This window comes from Battus philenor, unplaced genomic scaffold (assembly GCF_028537555.1).
Source record: "Battus philenor isolate CCGP_79_NKW_IND1 unplaced genomic scaffold, ilBatPhil1.0.hap1 SCAF_20, whole genome shotgun sequence".
NCBI classification, from domain to species: Eukaryota; Metazoa; Arthropoda; class Insecta; order Lepidoptera; family Papilionidae; genus Battus; species Battus philenor.
Genome location: NW_027181683.1, coordinates 170310 through 192902, shown reverse-complemented (window position 1 = coordinate 192902; position 22593 = coordinate 170310). Strand labels below are relative to the sequence as shown.

General features: G+C 33.4%; 2 protein-coding genes across 2 annotated transcripts; both read right to left on the bottom strand.

Moving 5' to 3' along the window:
* Window positions 1-160: 160 nt before the first annotated feature.
* Window positions 161-2174, bottom strand: LOC137922808 (glucose-1-phosphatase-like). The gene has a single exon (XM_068765883.1). The coding sequence runs from the start codon at window positions 1773-1775 to the stop codon at window positions 570-572; it is 1206 nt and encodes a 401-aa protein (XP_068621984.1). The 5' UTR covers window positions 1776-2174; the 3' UTR covers window positions 161-569.
* Window positions 2175-5943: 3769 nt separating this feature from the next.
* Vsp37A (Vacuolar protein sorting 37A) lies at window positions 5944-11594 on the bottom strand. The gene is made up of 5 exons (XM_068765890.1): window positions 11107-11594; window positions 10525-10709; window positions 8752-8838; window positions 7470-7689; window positions 5944-6266 (listed from the first exon to the last, which is right to left on the bottom strand). The coding sequence occupies exons 1-5, from the start codon at window positions 11396-11398 to the stop codon at window positions 6142-6144; spliced, it is 909 nt and encodes a 302-aa protein (XP_068621991.1). The 5' UTR covers window positions 11399-11594; the 3' UTR covers window positions 5944-6141.
* Between the last annotated feature and the right edge of the window lie 10999 nt (window positions 11595-22593).

Genomic DNA, 22593 nt, shown 5'->3' with positions numbered 1-22593 from the left:
TCAGTTAGTTTAATAGAAGTGTTACGTTAAGTAAAAATGATTATAGTTAAAACAAATACGCGACATTGACATTAGTAGTTATAAATGAGTCCATGTAAATATTTATCAAAATTTGTTGGGAGTATAGTATATAATGAGTACAGTGTTATTTTTACTTTTATTAATATTCTTTAATAGATAAAAAATAAAAAAAATCAATACAAAGAAACAAATACAGTTTTAAATATTCATATCATTGGAGCAGAGTAAAGTCGTAAAACTAAAGATTTATTAGTAATACTATTTTTATGTAAGATCCGTGGGATGTAACATGATGTTGCTGTTAATTTATTTGTAAAAAGTAATATACAAATGCAATTTTCGTGTCACAGTTCAAAATATTCATCTCAAAAAAATCACATATAGATTAAAAAGCTCAACTTTTACTTTGGAAATCTTCATTTAAACTTCATTTAATTAAATATATAAGCTTAATTTAATTTAATCATGTTCCATTAATCATAGTCATGTTATAAAAATATACCTATATTACTATTTGCCTAGTGATCTCATTAAATTTTATTGATGAATCACAGTTCCAGAGCACTTAAAATCTTTTTAAATTTCTCCCAGGGACAAAAACCTCTTTCATCTACACCACAGTCACGCAGCTCCAGTTGCACCCATTGTGGCGGATTACTAGTAGTTAGACGTGTCGCGTTTCGAATTTGATCGGTTGATTGGTAAATGAAGTTAATCTTTAAAAGATTCTGTCCGCCTTCCTGGTCGCGCCATTTTTGGAAAATTATTTTCCCTCCAGGCGGCGTCGCCTCGTATTGATTCGGCAGCTCGAAGTACTTGAATCCCAGGGCGGCCATCACGGAGTTCAAATTAGAATCGTGTCCGAAGAGGATCGTTACATTTCTGAGCGTGTCAGCAGAGAACACATTCCTGATGTACTCTAGCAAAGGTTTAGCCACGACTTTAGCGAGAGTGGAGCTGTTGAAGCGGACATTTTGATTCTCTTTTATTATCCTGGTCAGGAGTGACCATTGCTCAGGGGTACGTATTTTACCCCAAGCGACGTCTTTGTCGTCCATACCCTCGTAATAGCTCATGATGAAGGCATCCATAGCGTTGTTGCTTATCGCTAACGGTCCAACTACGTTTGGCTCTTCTCCGTTCAAAAGCAGAATTTTATCTTTACCATCCAGGAAGTTACAAAAGGCTTCAACCTTACATTTATCCGAATGCTTTAAGTTGAGGATCTCGTTGAGCTCGACGTATGCGTCGTTGAGTTCTAGTTCGTTAATCTTTTGTAGCATTTCATTTTCAATTTTTTGCAACATTTCTTCGGAGGTGGGTCGGAGGATTGGATTGAACACGGGGTCCATATCATCGGATTGGATGCTGTGTACGGTGACGTTACAGTTTGGGAACGCGCCTTCGACGAAGGAGGACGCCGAGAGCCGCGTACGTTGCTTGGTGTTTGCATAAATCAGCAGGTTTTCTGGCTGGGGGCAGTCTAGCAGCAATCCACGCTCGCTAAGCCACCCTGCCAAATACTCGCCCATGTAGCGCTCCAACAAGGCGCCTTTTTTGGTCAAATGTCCAACATCGTATTCCCATTTCGGCCATATATGTGGCGAGGTGCTTTCCAACTGCGCCGTCAGCGGGGTCCTTATGTTATGTCGGCTTAACACCAAAACTTGCTCCAACTTTAAATCCGTTGCCTCAGCCGTTAAAAAAATTACAAATGTCAAATAGAAAATTAAACTTCCCGCCATTTTTGACATGCATATGCTTCTAATACTATTTGTTTAATATTAGTATCACTATAAATAAAATAAAGAGAGAGATAATATTTACTGTGTCATATTTAGAAGTCTAAAGTTTATGCGCAAGTTACTCGGAGAGCTAAACAAGGTTAGGCCCGCGCCATGGACCGCGGCGCACTGGCCCGTCCGCCTGTACCCGCGTCGTTGCTAAATACTGTGAATATTTCATCATGCGGAAAGTATATTAATAAATTTATTGGCTGTCTATTACACCGTGCGGTGAAGCAATTACGTTTTGCTCTTTAACATTGTCCTGTGTACACGTTTTCGCAAATGTACTTTAAAATTCTAATCAATGTTATACTGATAAACCGCACTTTAGAGATTAGACGTGTTATAGTCAATTACATTTGTCCATTACGGTAATGGGTAATAAATGTAAGCATAAAAATTTTAAGCACTTTACATCCACGCGTTCACAGACACAGAAATTTATTGTTTTCTCACACAATACTCACAACCTCGAACACAACTTCAAACCTCACAAATTTATATAAAAATCAATAAAACACATATAATATGTGAATCTAAGAAATAAATTTGCTAGGAAAACTTTTAAGACTAACTTTCAATATAACAGCGACGATTCTGCACGAAGCCGCGGTGCAATGTTAAATATACCCACCAACAAGACTTTTTAATAATTGTCGTCTAGTATTTTTTTTAGCTATTTCAGGTATAGTTAACTACCTGATACGCCGGACAGGGGTTCCAAAATATGTATCTACCGTAACCAATTTTCGATATTTAATTAAAACTGCTCATAGTATAAATGCCAATAAAGACAATTCAGAAGTAGCGTAAACCGTATGTTTGTTCTAGACGGAATGTCTATATTTATAAATTTCTGTGATGTTTGCACCCGCGGGAATAATTTCACTAACGACCCTCGCCTACGATTCTGTCGCGATGCAAACACGACACCGTCACGATATAGAAGCGCGTCGACATTGCTACTATAAAAAAGCGTGTCCTAAACAACGCCCTGATGGTTGTTTAAAGCAAGTCGCCAGTTTGATGGATTTCGCACAGAGGCCCGTGAATTAATAACGGGATAGATTTGTAGCTCATAACGTATCGTGGTAAATAAATATGAAAATTTTCGTAAAACATTTAGGGAGAATTTATTTAGAAGAACGGTGTGAGTAAGGCCGCAATCCGCCGATAAGCGCTCGATTAGACAATCGTTCCGGGTTGAGTCTGTGCGATTGAGACCGTTACACTGCTCATCGCAGCCCATTCGGCGCGCTTTTTGCTCCTTATCATTTTTTTTATTTCCGACTTCATATACATCGATTATCTATTGGTCAAGATGTTTTTACTCTAGGATTTTATAAGATGATTAGAAAATACTGACCATCCATTACACTCTCAAATAAAAATCCGTAGTTTTTTCTGCACTAAAATAATTAACAACCGAACGATGTATGTTATTCTAATACATTATACATTCTTAAAACTGGTTTAGAATGCTCAGAAAGCGGTAAGTAGTAAAGTGGCGTCACTAAAAGTCACTCCTGACAGCTGTCATTTCAGCGGGCGCGATGAGAATGACTACTATTTTCTTTCAGTTATTTGAAAATTTCCTGCTCTCTTTACAGATCACCTATTTTATTACACTGCTTTACTTTTTACTTACCTTGTTTTTTTAAATATTTATGTAATAGATATAAACATTATTTAATTTCATGTTAAAATTTTGGATGTTGGTTTTATTTTTTCTGTATGTATGAATGGCATGCCAATGCCAGGAAGTGGGCCACATAGCACGCATAACAGATGATTGCTGGATCTTATAATTTTTGAGTGAAGATCACAAACATGCAACCGCATAGCAGGACCTCCACCCCAGGTTTACCTTGAGGGTGGACGCCCTGCCCTGAGTCCTTGTTAAAACCACCGAAAGAAAATCTTTTGTCCTGTAGTGGGCGAGCTATGGTTGAAATGATAATGATGATGAAAATACATACAAAGCGAACAAGGGGACAATGGCAACGTCTTGAGTTGTTGTTTCGCTTGTGGCGAGCGAGTCGCCTACCCTCCGGAAGATGCTTACAAACCAGTTCGTATCCAATAACCAGGAGTAGGGATGAGGAAGTGGTCGCGCGAAACGTAAGCTTAAAAACGGAATATTATCAGGGTGTTGTTAAAGTATAATAGATTAAGGGACTTACTTTTTTTATTTAAACACTGTGACCTGCAAAAACGAGAGCAAAAAAATTGAAAATATTAATCATAAATGTAAAACAAAGACACGGGGGCTAATATCTTTGGAACATTGATCCTTAGAATAAATAAAAAAACCATGTCGTAGCGGCCACAAGAGGACTAAAACCAAAATTCCTCTAACAATCACGTATATAGAAATTGTTCTCATTTACATTTATCTCTTTATTTCATTCCGGTCCCGATAATTCTTCAACGAGTTAGTTTTAATGGTTAGCAATACATATAGCAATAGCGTATAAATGTCTCTGCCTGTCACAATGTACGGTGCGTTACGCCAAAACGTACATATGTGAATAATCTCACAGAATTAATACGGGCACTTGAACAGACTATTTATAATACGTTTTTTTATTATTTATTTTGGTTCAAAGAACTGGTGTACATATATAATTGTAGAAGTTATATTGAAGTCATCGTCGGCGGCGCATCGAACAGGGGAATCCCACGCCAGAGTGCGGCATATTTTCAACGCGCGAGAGACAGCGCTCTACAATATTTCTCGCCTTGTGATTGGCTAACAATTTTATGTTATATTATTGGTTATATATTTTTATCACAGTTTTACGAATTAGTGTAAATATAGTCTACGTTTGATCAATAAACACACTTTTACTTCGTGCTGTCATTACCTCTAAGACTTATTGGCCCTAGGAAAAATCTCACATTGTTATCTTGAGCTGTGGTAGATGATTGAGACGTGCGATCGCAGGTTCGATTTCTGAAGTCATATGCATAATTAGCACTTTGTGCATTAATGACACGGGATTGCCATTGCTCACGGACAAGTTTCTAGATGGTGGACAGCAGCATCTTCTACGTACCATAATATCACATTGATCGCCAATCCTACGTAGTATGACAAATACGGTATATATTCCCAGAAATATCTTTGGGGGAGGCCTTTCTTGCAGAGGGCGTCTATGGACTGATACAACAAATTACTTAGCCGATTCTTACTATGCTTATCTATTTATTTTTTGTTAAATAGTACATCATGCAGTTACTTTTTTTAACTATAAATTTAATTTTTTTTATAGTATCCACCGAACTATGGGACAAGTCAAGATTTTTATGTATCAAGTTTGCTAAGCGAAGCATTATCTATAGATTATCGTGCATCTTTATCTGTCCCACGCGGTCTTTGTTTATCTGTGACTATGGACATAGACAATAAATATATAAATCTTTGTTATGGGATCACATCACGATGCGAATAGAAGCCATAAATTGTAACTTCCAGCAACGATTGGGGGAGTTTAACTCCATTTTTTTTTGTGATATAGGAAATAAACTATATATTATATACAAAAAACTATGAACAATATATTTCATAATGGAACCTAAAAGTAGCTATGATCTAAAAAATAAATAGTCTGGTTTTTTAAATCTCGTTGCATAGCAGAATCGAGTAAAATCTTAATTTTCTGTTATCTTTAGTTTATATGCGCAGTATAGTGTTTAATTATCTGCCGTGTAACTAATAACTTTAAATATAATTGAATTTACCGACGTTTTAATCACAAGCTCTCGTACGTGTTTTACGATTGGTGATAATAAAACATATTCATTTTAGAGATTTATTAAACAGTACAAAATTTATATTAGAACAGCCTATGTTATATTTCCAATAAATACAATCGTAACGAAAATACATTTATAGCATACAATACAATTTAGAATAATCATTTAGAATTTATATAATAATTCACTGTCTAAAGAAATAAACTAGCAAGCATATTTGAGAAATAAATATAACAATTTAAGAATAATTTACACGAACATAATTTTTAAAAATATAAACAGATTTAAAAATGAAAAGATATTTGATAATGTAGTGTATTTTTAAATTCTGATTGTAATAAGATAGCGAAAAAAAAAACCATATTAAATATTCTATAGTTTCGTAATAAAGTCACAATAAAAATAAAAAATAAAAAATTTTACTAAGGCAACAGCGGTTAGCAATTTTATTTCCAACAGTGAATATGTTAACCAAATTTATAACGGAAGACATGTTCATATATATAATCTTCGCAATACGAACTAAAACAATACCAAAGGTATATTTAAATAAATATTTAAAACAGAGTAATGTTTATGTGGTGGCCTTGTCCAGCTGCGCTAGCTGGTGCGCCAGTCGCTCCTCCCTGGCGCGCCGGGCTTGCCCCAGGGCGCGCTGCTCCGCGAACTTGGCTATGAACGTCTCCACTGGAATGTTGCCTGGTAAAAACAAATAATATTAACCCCCTCTTTAAAGTATTTTAAGAAAATATACCTGAGAGAGTCGATACAGATGTTTGCAACGTATTTGGCTAGAAAGAGGAATGAGTGAAATATATTAAGAATGATAAAAGAGAGTCGTGAAAATATATAAAGTATCTGAAAAATATTATTCTTATAAGAATCTTTGTTCATACACGATAGAGCCGGTACAAGAGACCCCGATAAAGAGGGAATAAAAAAAATATTTGTCTTTTTTAATATGTTCTGGTAAATTCATACGGAAAAAATCAAGATCTGGTCTAAGAAAGAAGAAGAACAAGAAGAAGAAGCGGCCACGCTACTGGTGTTATTTTCTTCGTTCTTTGCGCTTTTGCAAAGTCAAAGTCAAAATAGCTTTATTAATAAGAGACCATTACAATCATTTTCAATTGTCAGCTTAAAATTAAGTTTATGTTAGTTTGCACCGCGTCACTTACTGAGAAGAACTAACAACAAACTCAACGGAATTTGACATTTTTTTAACGAGTCAATGAAGGTCTAATTCAGTTATTCCCAAAGTCGTCTATATCGACCCTTAGGGGTCTATGACAACCTGCAAGGGGTCTACGTCAGCGAAAAAAAAATTTGGGGGTCCATGAAATGAAAATGGGGGTCCACGATAGTGGATCTCAACACATACACTGATAGTACCTATTTACTTACATCATACTATCTTATAATATCAAAACATTTACATTATTTATAAAGTACCTATGAAGTAAAAAAAATATTATATATGTTTATAAAATTGTGTAAGTTGTAGGATGTTGGTATTCGCTTTGTGGTCGCAATACATTTTGAACATGCACTAAACTTCACTACAGTTAGAAATTTACAGGAAATCAATATCAAGTAAGTAGGTGGTCTACCCAACACGGAAAAACATGGCAAGGGGTCTACGACACAAAAAAGTTTGGGGAACTCTGGTCTAATTAATGACAAAGAATCACTGCAACTCAAAAAGCTTTTGCAGATTCCACAGATTTAAGAGCACAGAGAGCGTCTTAAAAATAAGGAAGGCCTTTGCCTGAAGTCAAAATATGGTGTAATTATTATAAATTCTTTAAAGTAATTATATATATATATATATATATATATATATATATATATATATATATATATATATAATACTATAAATAAATAAATTATTACATTTCTCACCTAATAAAAACTGTTCCGCTATCACTTCTGCATCCTCATCAGCTTTCAGGGCGGCTTCCTTCAAGCAATCCCTGATCCTGTGCGGGTCGTACATCTCCGACAGCTTCTGGTGCTTCTTGTTCAGCTCTTCATAGTTCATTTTCATCTGGACGATGGAAGAGATGCGCTCTATCACCTCCGTCTTCATGTCATCAAGAAGCTGTTGTTTCGCTATGTTATCCTGTGGGGGTTTTAAAAGGTATAATCTTGTGCAGAATATGTTGTGACGACAGCCCAAATATCCAGAACAAAGGACACTCTCTACAATCGAGCTAATCGGGGCTGACGGCGGGACATCAAAATTGTGCAGATGGGGTAATTAAGGCGATAAAGTTATTTGGGCTCTATTGAGCGTCTTTCGCTTTATTGCATCTTTTACAGCAGCTTACAGTAAAATAATGTATGGACTACCACAGAAGTTCCTCATTCAGAAGGCTTTATGTTTCTTCACCATTCCACGCCGCGTTAAAACGCCTATAAATTACCTGCCTGCATAACATATACACCAAAAACAAATTAAAGTTGGTTTTAATACTGCTTAGGGAAACCAGAGATCTCAAAGAGATCGCAATTGGTTTCTTAAAGGTCGGCATGAACAAAAACATTGTTTTCATTCGTGAAGTAATTTCAGACAGTGACAAAGGACAATAAAACACCTTTGGTTTTATTTTTTGCTCTTCTGTTTAATGTATTGTAAACATTGTTTCCGTAATATATTAAATATTTTAACTTGTCAATGTATTTTATTTTTATTTCTGTGTACATCTAAAATATTGAAAAAAATCACAACTGTTAAATAGCAAATTATGCATTTTCTGCAAGCTTTTCGATTTACACGGTTTTGACTTGAAAATTTTTAGGTACAGGTGTATTTATGCTATATACATAATCATTATCAGAAAGTTATAAACATTCTTCTGCCAAGTTTACTCAGTCATCCAACCATAGAGTTTTGAAATTAATTATTAGGGGGACCGGAGGGAAATGTCCTTTCTTAATTTAAATTCATATGATTACATTTATAATAAGTTTTTATTTCTGATCAACAATATATTCATCTCCGATATCAACAACTTTTGCTATCTAGTATACAATGTCTTCTGAGTACATAATTAGCTACAAAATGAGAGTCAAATATTGACATGCACAGAAACGACATTATTTATCGGGCCCCTGTAATAGTATTCTCCCTAGTAGTATTATTACTGTAAACATTAAAATCATAATATACAGAATGTGATACCTGCGCTATCTCTTCTATGCTTGACATCAGCTCTTCCGTTTCTAAATCCAGCTCCACTAGCTGTGGGTTGGTTTCAAGGAATTTATCCTGGAATTATAATAAATTAATTACAATGGAAACCTAAAATTCTGTACAGAGAATATTTTAGTTTTTTTTTAACATTCCAAAAGATCATAGCATTTATTGAGCTAAGTTACTCTTTTCTCTTCCTAAACTATTTTCTAACTTTACTAGTTTGAAATTAAATTAAACTTAACACATTTTGATTTTTTGATTTTTTTTTTCAGAAAATTACAGCTTATGCGACCACTTCCTCAACCCTACTCTAGTATCTGTGCAGCAGTTGCAGATTTCGCAACATCAATGAATTGCAATGTGAAATACACACATAAGCTCATGTAAAGTGATATTGCCACCACCGCTTTATGGACACTTATACAGCCCAGTGTACAGGGTGTCTGTTGTTTGAGGAACACTAATGACCACAATATAAAGAATATTAAAAGTGCAAATTTACGGGCATAACTCTGCAAGGATCTTGCCAAGCCTATAGAGAATATCTAATTTGTACAATAATTTTTGTTTCACTCTGTCAGGACAATGTTTCAATACATAAAAGTTTTTAAACAATGGAAAATTTAATAAAGAACGATATAAATACCAATGATTAAGAATGTAAATGTAAAATTGCAGAAAGTGTGGATGAAAGATAAATCATAAAAGCAATGCGAAAATATGTCTCGACAGTGAAAGATAATGACGAGAGAGAAGTGAGAGAGTGAGGGAGGGAGGGAGAGAGAGAGAGAGAGAGAGAGAGATAGAGAAAGACCACTAAAATAATAAAAAAAGAATTGTAGAATATTAGGGGCACCGGAAGGTAATCTCATTTCTTTCAACATATTTTACACAAAACCAATTGATTTTTACCCCTCCAGCATTGATTTTGTATACTGGATGGCAAAAGTTTGTTGATAATGAAGGTGAATATATTGTTGATCAGAAATAAAAACTTGTTAAAAACGTATTCATGTAACTTAAGAAAGCGACATTACTTTCTGGTCCCCTTAATATATATCTGTTCCAAAAGTAAGATAGTAAATCAGAGGTTACATTCTTGTTTATTATTTAGAGAGCCATATAATATTATTTTTCTGTTTTGTGTTTATTACTTAATATTTAGATACAAGCTGCCATAATTATGGCCAGGCTTGTATTTGCCTAGAATAGGCAAACATATTTAATTTTGTACTTTGTTAAATCATACTAATTTAAAGTTATTGTGATAACATGTAATATGTAATAACATATTAATAATAAATTTACTGGTTTAAAATATCAGTCAAGCAGGTTTGCTATAGACAAATAGCAAAGACCATCACCTCATCCCCGAACCAGTCTGTGCAGTTTCTCAAGAAGAGAGAGATGGCAGTGAACTCTGAGGAGGGCCAACAACCAATAATTACAACAAATCTGCCAAGAGAATACAACAATAAAAAATAATATGGGATTCCTTACAATCTATATATTGTCTCAATAAAAATGAATGCTATATCTCTTGGTTGTTGAATCATGCCTATATATGCAAGACCATGTATTCTGTTGTGGTTAATACTAATAACAAAGCCCTTAACTAATTTAAATGTAAGAAATGTCTTTTAGTTCAGTGTGCCTCATGGCATTGGTTTCCTCTAACTCCTTCCACTGTCACCAGACTATTGCTATGGATAGATGTGATTTATAAGTAAACAATCATTAACAAAAGCAAAACCTCACCTGCAAATCAGGATTCTCTAGGATTTCCTGTAGTTCTTCTATACTAAGTTCACTCAACTCCGGAAACATTAAAGACTGTGAGCTAACATGGGACTGGGGACTTGTATCTGTTGACTTGTCTTCATGACTTGTTACATTTGGAACTGTTCTCTGAAACTCTCGTATTATGGCTTGGACTACACGGCCTGGAAATTATTTAACAAAAAAAATTAATACAAAATAGTAGAAACAAATTCTCATGCATATATTTATTATATATATTCAATAATTAGTCATTTGTGAATTTTAATAAGATTGTTTGGATTTGCTTCTGCAATGGTTGTAAGGCTATGAAAAAATTTAATGCACTGATTTCAGCAACTTCAATAGTCTAATAACAACAATTTTTCTTGAATGGCCTATTATCATGGTTTGAGGTCATGTATGAAATATTTGAGAATGGATTGCTTGACATTCATTTACCTCCTTTGTCCATCAATTCAAATATACCAGTCAGGAAGGAGGAACTTGTTGCACTAAATATGTAATTAATAATGGTGTTAAAGCTTGTGGTTTGAAGTACGTGTAGTTCAAAATACCTACCCAAGTCTGAGTGTAAAGTGAAATTAATTAATCCAGGTGCCCCAACCACTTGATTCGTGTTTTCTGCTATCCAGGGATGGGCGAACACAGGGTTGACGAAGATTGCTGGCTTCTCACTAGGAAAGTCCGGACCCAGAACAATATTCAAAGTCATGTTTCTGCCTTCAACAGAGAATTCCACTTTGTATTCAGCGTTCTCTTTAATTTCGGTTACGTTGGCATTAAATATCTTCAACGTATCAATCTGTCGTCTTCTTACATCTTGTTCGGCGTAGTAAGGTCGAGGTAACATGTTTCAATACTGAAATTTTTTCTGCTGATATATTAGCAATTTTCGACTAAATTTAACAGAAAATTACAATTTAAGCGATATCAACGTTATCAGTGAGTTTCTTAATGCGTTCAAAGTTAAATTCTTTCTCGAACAATAAGTATTAAAATACTTTTGTGGTAATTTTTTCGCAACAGTGCAAAATTCGAATCGATAACAACAGTATGTTTTCTGTGATGAAAAACTTGGTTCTTTCAAGACTAGTCTGCGATTGGTTCAAATTTTTAACCGACTATAAATTTATTTGTATAAGCCAATGGAGTGTTTGTGTCAATCGTGCGAATAATTGAAAACAGACAATAACTGTTAACTGTCACAGGCACCAAATAAAACATGTGTTCGTTCAGAAACAAAATTTGCATTTAATTAATTAAAAAGGTAAAGAAAAATGTTTAAAGTTTTAATTCATTGAAAAACTTATTTCCCTTATTCGTCACTTATAATTATTTTTTGTTTATCAAGCCATAAAAGTATACGCACTATTTATAGTTATAATTAGAATTCGATTAACTTGTTTTAATAATTTGAACCATTTTGTCGCAAAATGTCAAACGTTAAGAACAAACTGCTGTGGATTTAGTAACAGTTTTGGCTCCTTTGAATTATGAAATTAAAGAAATACTAATTTATAAATAATTTATAGTAGTTGCTATAAATATCAGACTAATTACCGACCATTGTTATTCGTCAAATATCATCAGGACACAACGAAATATTTTGAAAAATCTTGTGTATTAAAATGATGTACACATTATAGTATCAAGTTTCTTAATGGAGTCCCCATTAAGATATACACTATCGAAGAAAAATACTAATGAAAACGCCTATTAAATTGTATCATTATCTTACAAACAACCTAAACAATATTTTGCTATGGTATTACAGAAGAGGATAGTAAATTTTAAATTATACTCTGTTTGTTCGATAACATCATGGTGTAGTTGCTAGACTAGAAGTATCGCACAACTGTTAGTTTGTGAGTTTCATCGACTGCACGCGTCAAGCAGAGGCGTCCCTTTGAACAGACGTTTGATATGCGACGCGTCTTGAAGAATGCCATCGCAACGTATACAGCGCAATATATACGCGCTTTAGTAATCGGCGACCTATCATACGGCGTGCCATTTGATAAGCTGCGCGACTTTCGGAATTTTTTAGCATCTTATATTGTCTTGTAATATGATTTACCAAGAAGAGAGAGATATATTTAAGAGACAACCATTCCACACCTAATGTGGTCCTCAATTAAATTTTTGCGGTACTGCGTTGGTACTGTACTAGTGTTACGTTTGATTACGTATGCCGCGTAACATCCTCGGGGTTCGAGCCGCATCGCGTGACGCCGCCATCGCACGCAATCCGATGATATTGGCATTAAACTCGTCGGGTGAAATTAGCCTTGCCGCAAGGCCACCAAACGCTTTATTGTGTTGTGCTGCCGGTGCACAAACTGCTGCATCATTTAGTTATATAAAACAATTACACATCACTTGTTTATAATAGAGAAATGTAAACATGATTTAGTATTGTCCCCGTAAATTGGGGTCACGGCAAAGCGCAGTCGCGGCCGCAATATTAGCACATATTGATATTGTGAAATTTATGCACTGAAACACGACCGCTGCATTCGCGGGCTTATGAATCAGAATTATTAGGTTGAGGTAAAAGTCTTTTTGCGCTGTTATAATTTTGCATTAAAACCTTTTTGGCTGTACTATTTGTATTTGTCTGGTTTTGATGACTTTAAAAATGTCAAATTTAAAAAAGAAACAAATTATTATTTCGTTTTGTGGTATTCTTCTTTTGTTTTTTTTTTCTGTCAAAATAAGTGAATCTAATGAGGAACGTGGGAAGAAATTTTTCGTATAAACTGGTATTTTATTGTATTAGCTAAGCAACTGATAATTGAACATAAAATTTGTTGATATTTTTCAGGATTCAAGACATTCCGACTAAACATTTTACTCTTAAATCTTTGTTTTCACTCTTTATTCACAATTTGTTCTAAATGTTTTTTTGGTAAAAGCTTTAAATATATAAATATAAATAGCTGCTAAAGTTTCACTTTACGGCAAGAGAAGTTTGTTATAATTATAAAATAAAAACAGCGAAAATTACAAGGACAAGGTGTTGTTCGGATCTTCAGGGGAGGAATATTCTAGCTAGCGATCTATAGTGGCTCTTCCAGTTAGAAAGCTGGAAGTTTAATTAAAGTAGAAAACTATAATAAGCTTAAAAAATCCGAAAGGAAACACTTGTTTAAATACACCTATAGAACTTACTAAGGAAAGTGTTTTTTTTTTTAAATACAATAAATTCTCCCTGTTCTTGTACTTTTTTAATATATGTTTTAATTATTAAAGTTCTCGTTGTTCTTAGCATCATTCAAAATAGAAGAGAACGTGAAATCTAAAAACACAAGGAAAGTATTTTATTTGTTTGAATATTATTATTTATTTTGCTATAACATAGGTTTCTGTTATATAAATATATTTTTATTTGTTATTGTTACACCTGGGGGTGGAGGTAGTCTGTGTTATATAGTTGTAATACAAACTGTCACCACTGTTAATTCTTCTTTTGAACCTCCATAAACAAAACAAGGGTCAAAAACAGGAGAAAGAGTAACAAAACAAAACCTGTAAAAGAATTACTATGGTATCAACATATATTTCTCACTGCTTCAGTAAGAGATGTATGTTGATCCATACTGTACGAAAAAGAGTTGTCCGAACTACAGTTTCTCTTATAATTATTGCAGCCTTAGGGCTTCCATTAGTCCCGAAGAATTTGACTATGCTCTCATATACAATTCTCATTCATGTAGACCTATCCATTGTTTCCAGCCAATTATAATTAAGTGGGCTTCCAGATAAGATTGAACAGATTTCTTCTAGGCAAGCATGTAGTATCGTAGAGTTCATCATCGCTTAACATCAGGTGAAACAGATCTTAAATGCTTCACCAGTAAAGTATAAAATAAATTCCCTAAGTCTAAGAGAAGACGAATCTTCCTCTCTTCTCCCAACGTTGGCAAGGAATCACATGACTCCTTATCCTTTCCATAGCGATGCAAGAACAAGGTAACTCCATGTGACAGATCTGGTATTTGGTTCCGTCGCTAACGCCGCGGCTTCACATGTCCGGATTAGAAAACTTGGTCTCAATAGACGCGTGAACTTTAAAATTATTGCGAAACTGAGTTCCCACCGAACCACAGATATAACTTCACTGCTGTATAATCTTAAAGACAGATAACGTGCGGATGCCGTTGCGAAATTAGGAGGAGCGGTAGTTTTTTTTAATTAAGCTGCGTGTTGCATCACGCCGGCGCGGCCGCGCGGCTGCGGTCGGCTCCGATCGCCCCGCGTGCGAAGTAAAAGTATAGCAACGGAACAGACAACTAGACGCAGCTGCTCTTAGCTTATACGGTAAGGACGATACAGGGAAATATATTATCAATAAGGAAAACCCGTAAAATAAATCATGAGCCATAAAGAAAAGTTATAATTACATAAATACATTAAAAAAACTTTTAAGTTAAACGGTTTTTTGATACCCATATTGTGGTGGTTGCGAAAAAATATTTACCTAGGCCGCCATATTGGAACGGCGTCCATCTTTAATTTTAAATTTTGACATAATCATCGTGTTTTACTAGTGTAGCCCTTTCATTTGATACCCATGTTGAGGGGGTTAAGGAAAAATATGTAATCCGTCATTTAGTATCGGCGGCCATCTTAGATTTATAATGTTATTGATTTTATTATATTGTATTGTCATCTAAATTAAATGTGTGTACCAAATTTCAGATCAATCCGACAACGGGAAGGTGCTTAAATTTCAATTTCTAATTTTGACCCAAATAAATAAATTTGTTTATTTATTTGGGTCAAATTCGAATTCCGTACGGGTTGAACTAAATAAAACCGTTTAAAAGTTTTAAATGTATTGCTCGTTTGCCTTTAATTAATAGTTCAAAAATAGTGGTTTCCGAAATAAAATATGACACAATGATAATATATATTAAAATATATTATTGTTTACTATCTGTCCGTGCAGACTTTGTACAGACAGAAGTTATTGTCCTGCCGCATCCTAAAGAAAATATAAATTAATGTAACATTTTTCGGAGTGATCACTTTATAAAGAATGATTGGAAATAGGTGTAAAGGATTGGAAGCTTTTTGTTGTCAAATGATCTATACATTCATCCCTATAGAGTCACATTTAGAATCCTTTAGCATCACCCTGTGTAACAGATGATCTAACGCCGGATTGTTACCAAAGATCGAAATCGGTTTTTATGGGTCATCGAAAATGCAAATTGATTTTATAGGCATACGACATCAAAAAATTGATCCATATTGACACAAACTTATATTTGAAACATTTAATATCCTCTATACCTTTTTTATTGATACTTATTTAAGTTTTTTTACGTAATTTATATCCATAATTATAAATTAAACTTCACATTTACGGAATAAGTAGTTTAATAATTTTATTGAGAAAACGATGTCAGGTTCGCTTATTACACCGACCGTAAAGATTTTAAATTTGTAAGTATATTGCACCAATAAGAACATATATTTTAAAAAAATTAAATTGATTTAGTTATAATGGAAAAGAGTTTTGTAATCAAATAAATTAATTCAAAATTTATTTTAATCTCTTAACTCAAAAAATCAAATAAATTAATTCAAAATTTATTTTAATCTCTTAACTGAAATAGCAATGGCTGGACGTTTTTCGAAATAAATACACAAAGTTACCAAAGTCTATATTTGGACTATGTAAGCTACATATTAAAGTAGACCATGGGGAAAAGGAAATGTCGGAAGACCACATGAGGTAGTACCAGTTCCTAGTAGAACTTCAAGTGTTTATAGCGAGTTTAGAATACATGATTGGTTTTAGGTATAAAAGCTATAAATTTGAGAATGTATAGCTCATTATAGGTCATAAAACTTCAAAGCTTTAGCATCTATTTCAAATCAATCTGTATTCAATGATCACTCTGAAATATGTTACATTAATTATTATTTTCTATTAATGTAACAGGCGGTACAGTCTTAAGTCTTCTCTACTTAAAGGTTCGTTATTTCAACCCATTGACACTCACTGCAAGGTATAGGCTTCCCCCAGAGATATCTATAGGGGGATATGCCATTATTATCACGCTTGGCAGGTGCGTTGGCGATCGCAGTGTGGTATTCTGGTAGACAAAGGGCGCTGTTGCCCATTCTCTGGCAATTTGTTTGTAAGCAATGGCATATATAAATAATTATCATCTCAAGTCTCAATCCTTTACCACCGGGCCACCACTGCTCTAACTTTTGATATAGCAATCCAATATTTGGAAACACATTTTTGAGTATTCATATAATTATGTTATTTATTACATCTGAACAAACGCAACACGGATTTTTTACCGTATATTATATATTATTTAACAGCAAAAGAACTATACATTCACCTATAACCAATCTACCTATATAAAATATTAGTGTAAAAAAGACAAGTATAATTAATTTCACTTAAATAGAAACTTGAGTAAATAGATTAACACATTTGAAGTGTACATTATTTATAAAATTGAATAATAATTCTACTAATACCATTTGTTGTTTCATTCCGCTAGATGGCGCGCGTAATCTCCGCGCAGGACAATATAAAGCCTCTATGACATCACACTGTATGCTCTTCAATTATTATCACGTTTATATAACAATAAGAACATTCTAGATTTTGTATATACTCCGTTGAACAAGTTTACTGTAAAAGAATTTTGTTTTTATTGTCTCGTTAATAGAGAAAAGATAATTGCAGTATAAATGATTACATTGTATGATTCTAAGTAATCCGTAAAAATGTCAACTTTATTATCTCTAACAAACAAATAAATTATGGCAATTATTATCATTAGAAGGATGCATTCATATAGGTTAAAAACACATCCACAGACACTTAGTAGGCTATTCTTGAGGAACTTCTAGAATGACATAGAGAAGTTCTTTCCTTTCCTGAATTGAAACTGATGGCAGCACAGCGAAGATTTGCTACACCAGTGCCTACAAACTTCGCTCAACGTTTCGTTTTAATGTGTGAGACATTTATAAAGCTATATTTGTAAAAAGCTACTGTTGAGTCTTTATGCAGAACTGCCTTCTGAGCCTGTGGTAGTTTCCTGTAAGGACAAAAATGCCGACATTTAACGTTGATTGACGTTTCGGAAGTACTTGTAATAACTTATTGGAATAAAGAATATTTTGACTTTGATTCTGAAATTGATGAAATGTAGATTCTAAACTTATAATCGTCACTTTAGCCCATAAACGCCCACTGCAGGTCATAGGAGACGTACTGCAATCGCCATGCTTGGCAAGCGTGTTGGCAAACGCAGTGTTGTATTATGGCACGCAGAGGACGCTGCTGGCAATCCTCTGGAAGCAGTGACAACTCCATAAAATTAATGCACAAACAAAGTTAGAATTACATTCTATCGTATCTCGGGAATCGAAAGCCGCGACTGAAAACTCAAGCCTTAGTCTTCTATCGCTGGGCTATCAGCGCCTAACCCTCTAACAATGTAACATATTTTATTTATTATAAAACATTTAAAATGGTACACTAATATTTTTTATTAGCATCACATTACAAATTAATACACTTTAAATTAAATATTATTATTGTTGATATTAAATATTTTCCTGTCAATAGTGTGGTTATAGGTTTTGTTTTAATTCAGCAAGTGTATCTAGACAGTTACGGAAGAAACTTTTGAGATGTCCCTATAAAGCACAAAGCGACCAGTATGTCCCCCTTTTTATGACTATTCGTATGGATGCAGTCTTAGTCTGCAATTTAAAAAAAATATCATCTGTCCACTTTTTTATGGCCGAGCACCTTTCCTTTAGCCAATAAGAGCTTTGCATTTCGTTGACAGCACAGATTATCTTTTATCACCACAGATAAAACATGTACATCACTTGACGTATTATACTTCAAAAATGATGTTCTTAGTTTGAAATCAAAGGCAAAAAAGCAATGCAAGACAACGTGCCAGTTACGTAACATCCGCGCCGGAAAACAAACCGTCCGCTCGATAAATATTGTTTAAGAAAATAGAGATGTATCTTGGAAGTGTTTACGCTGATGTACCCGCGTAAATATGCATTCAAATAATAACGAGAAAATCCTTTTTCCTGTTCAAACATTATGATCCTGCTATGCGTTCGTTATTTGAAGTTGCCGCTACACATGACAGCATTAGGAGAACAAATGATTGTTTGTTGAAGAGTATATATCTATATATATATATATATATATATATATATATATATATATATATATATATATATATATATATATATATATACGTACATACAAACATATACATATCTAATTTATAAAATTTTCGTGTCACGGTTTTCGAACTTGAACTCCTCTGAAACGGCTTGACTGATTTTTACCAAATTTAATATGCGTATTCAGTAGGTCTGAGAATCGGCTACTATCTATTTTCTATACCCCTAAGTGATAAAGGTTGTTCACAATTAAAAAATTTTTTTTATTTTTTTTAACGAAAAATTTTGTTTTTATTTTTTATGATATAGCATACAAGAATACATACAACCATAAATTTTCACCCCTCTACGATCAACCATTATTTTTTATTTGTAAATTAAAATATCAATTTTTTTTGCAAAACAACGTTTGCGGGATCAGCTAGTAATCATATATAAATGTAACTGATTTGCTATGACTTAATGTACGGTACACCCTGTATTAAACAATATTTTTAGAAATAACATATAACATTACGATAATAAAGTAGAAAAAGGTTTTTCGAGCTAAATATAAAAATTAATTCATGTTATTAAAATTGTGTCTGTCAATTATTATATAATAAATCACGTAATGATAATTTGAAGTCTGAATACTACATATTAAAATTCATTACTATTTACTATGTTCCCCCGCAGGTATTGTACTGCCAAGAAATATTGTTCCGTCGCATTCAAATAAATATAATAAATTAATTTAATATATTTTAGATTGCTCACTTTATACAGAGTGATTTTAAATAGGTATAAAAGCTTTTACACCTAAAACTATTACCATTTTGGAACCGTTATCTAACGAAAGATCGGTGATAGAGGAAATAAATACATTTAAAAAACTTTTAAGTTAAAAGTTTTTTTATACCCATATTGTGGTTGTTGTGGAAAAATATGTACTTAGTCGGCCATATTGGAAAGGCGTCCATCTTGAATTTTAAATTTTGACATAATCATTGTGTTTTACTAGTTTACCTTTCATTTGATACCCATATTGAGGGGGTTAAGGAAAAATATGTAATCCACCATTTTGTATCGGCGGCCATCTTAGATTTATAGTGTTCTTGATTTTATTATATTGTATTGTCATCTAAATTAAATGTGTGTACCTAATTTCAGATCAATTTGACAACGGGAAGGTGCTTAAATTTCAATTTCTAAGTTTGACCCAAATAAATTTCGTACGGGTCGAACTAAATAAAACCGTTTACAAAATATACACAATGTCCTTTATTATAATCTAACATTTTACTCCAAGCTTCATAGATGTTAAGAAGTAGACCTTTTTTATTTTATTACTTGTATGGACCCGCCTTTGTGGTCTCTCGATCAACACCTATCGTGGGTGGACAGTCTGTATTTTCATTACAGTTTTTCAAATAATTTTAATTAATTTTCATACTTATCTTTCGCTCTTTTAAATGTCTTTCATTCTTTCCTCTTATTTACTTCACAATATAATTTCTTTCCATAGATTTCTTCCATACATTACCTTACCACTTCTTTTCCCTTCCCTCCAAAGTTGTACAATTTTATTTTCATTATTTTTATTGTTTGTTTAACAATTTATTTATCCTTAATTCTTGTTTATTTTCATACCATTTATATCGCACTTAGTTTACATTTCTATTATTAGCTATTTTATTATTCTTGTTTATTACTTTCAGGAAGTAGATCTTTTGTGAAAACACATACCATAGTGTATAAGATTGGGATTGACTTTAGTGGACTGTATTTAATTAAAAGGCCTTGGTCCAGAGAATGAATTAATTTATTAAGAATTAATTTTACAAGGAAGGGAAAACACGTGTGCTCGGTGGCGGTAGAGAGCAGAGAGAGAGCACAGATAAAAACATATTTTACAAATTTGCCAAACCATAGACAAGATCTTACCTAAAACATTTTTGGTTGGTACTGTTGCCAACACAAAGTAATAGAAAAAAGAAATATCTATCATGTTTCGGAAATTCTCGTTATGCTCCATCATCTTGGTTATGCATAAGGCTTCGCCGGAATGCTCACGTCCTTTATATACTCTATTATATTCATTTCAATCCCCTTACTCCCTCTTATCGTAAAACAAGGCTTCAGGATACACATGGGATGTCTTTGAGATGATCAGAGAATAAGCAATTAAAATGCCAGTGCACTGTTCTTGGTTCATGGCCAAATCTTTCACCACACAGACTGTTCGAGTTGTGGAATGATTTACAGCTGAATATAAGACGCGTTGTCACTACCTATTTTTAAGGAAAATGGTTAAGAACTATTTAATAGATCTATGATTATTTATCTGTTAATTTATTTCTTTTTCGTTATTCTTTCTTACGCAAGTGCGATCCAAATTCTAGTTTCATGTTTTTATTTATTATTGTTTTATATTTATAATATGTATTACATCGTAATATGTATTATACATTATTTATAATAAGTATATGTTTTATATATGTATGTATGTTTTTTCCATGTTAACTTCTTGTCATTTATACTTCTACTGTTTCCAAACTATGGTTGTCTGTAAGAGATTGCCTCGTGTGATAATACCGCTCTTTGTACTTTTTTGTTTATTATGAATCTTCTTAAATATATCTTGGCGTATACAATAAAGAATATTAAATTAAAAGAATACCAAAAAATCAACATATTCTTTCAGAAGATGACCAGTTTTAACATGTATGTATGTATTTATTACGTTTACGTTAGTAACGCGCCGCCTGTAGAGAAGTATTAACAACAAATTCAGAAGAGCTTTTATTTTATTTCATGTTTGTAAAGGGATCAAGTAAAGGCCTTCACGGAATCGATCTTAAATATTTGGGTCGTCAAGTAATCGGCCTCGGAAAGGGAGAGGCGAGACTTTTGAAAAAGGCTGAATAACCTTCTGTGGTCGTCAGTGATTTTCCACTAAGATACAAAGCATTCTTTTTCCTTTGTACAAGAGAATTCCCACAACGAATGACCAAGGAAAACACATCTTGTGTTCTTAATAAAATTTATTTATTTAACAAACGTCCTATATCTATCAGGTATTTCAAACCCAATACAATATTGTTTTGTTAACTACAGTAACAATACAGAAGAATGTCCACTATTGGACATGACCTGCCTCATAGATTTCCAATTGGACAGGTAAGAGCGGTTTACGTCCAGCATTTTCTGACTTGAGGGTAAATTTACTCCAGAATTTCAATTGTGGACGTCTATTCTGCGCGCTGTGACTTGCCTACTACTATTACCATATGCCAATACGCCGGGTTATTAAAAAATAACAATACTTTTCTTCGTCTGCTTAATACCTTGATATTTAAACATATGTTACAATACTTTTTATAACTGACACAGCTAAATTGTATTATTAAACGGTTTTATTTAGTTCGACCCGTACGGAATTTATTTGGATCAAAATTAGAAATTGAAATTTAAGCACCTTCCCGTTGTCAGATTGATCTGAAATTTGGTAACACATTTAATTTAGATGACAATACAATATAATAAAATCAACATTATAAATCTAAGATTGCCGCCGATACAAAATGGCGGATTACGTATTTTTCCTTAACCCCCTCAATATGGGTATCAAATGAAAGGGCTACACTAGTAAAACACGATGATTATGTCAAAATTTAAAATTCAAGATGGACGCCGTTCCAATATGGCGGACTAGGTACATATTTTTCCAAATCCACCACATTATGGGTGTCAAAAAACCGTTTAACTTAAAAGTTTTTTAAATGTATTTATTTATAAATATAACAAATCAAATGCACACACTTTCTAATACAAATACATTGTTTGGCAAATGATATAGTTCAT

Excerpts from the sequence above, each read along its gene's own strand:
- Vsp37A (XM_068765890.1), bottom strand. The coding sequence starts at position 11,398 with ATGTTACCTCGACCTTACTACGCCGAACAAGATGTAAGAAGACGACAG. Across the intron at positions 10,710-11,106 it reads CACTTTACACTCAGACTTGG|GCCGTGTAGTCCAAGCCATA; the intron begins GTAGGTATTTTG and ends AATAATTTCCAG. Across the intron at positions 6,267-7,469 it reads AGCGGAACAGTTTTTATTAG|GCAACATTCCAGTGGAGACG; the intron begins GTGAGAAATGTA and ends TGTTTTTACCAG.
- LOC137922808 (XM_068765883.1), bottom strand. The coding sequence starts at position 1,775 with ATGTCAAAAATGGCGGGAAGTTTAATTTTCTATTTGACATTTGTAATT.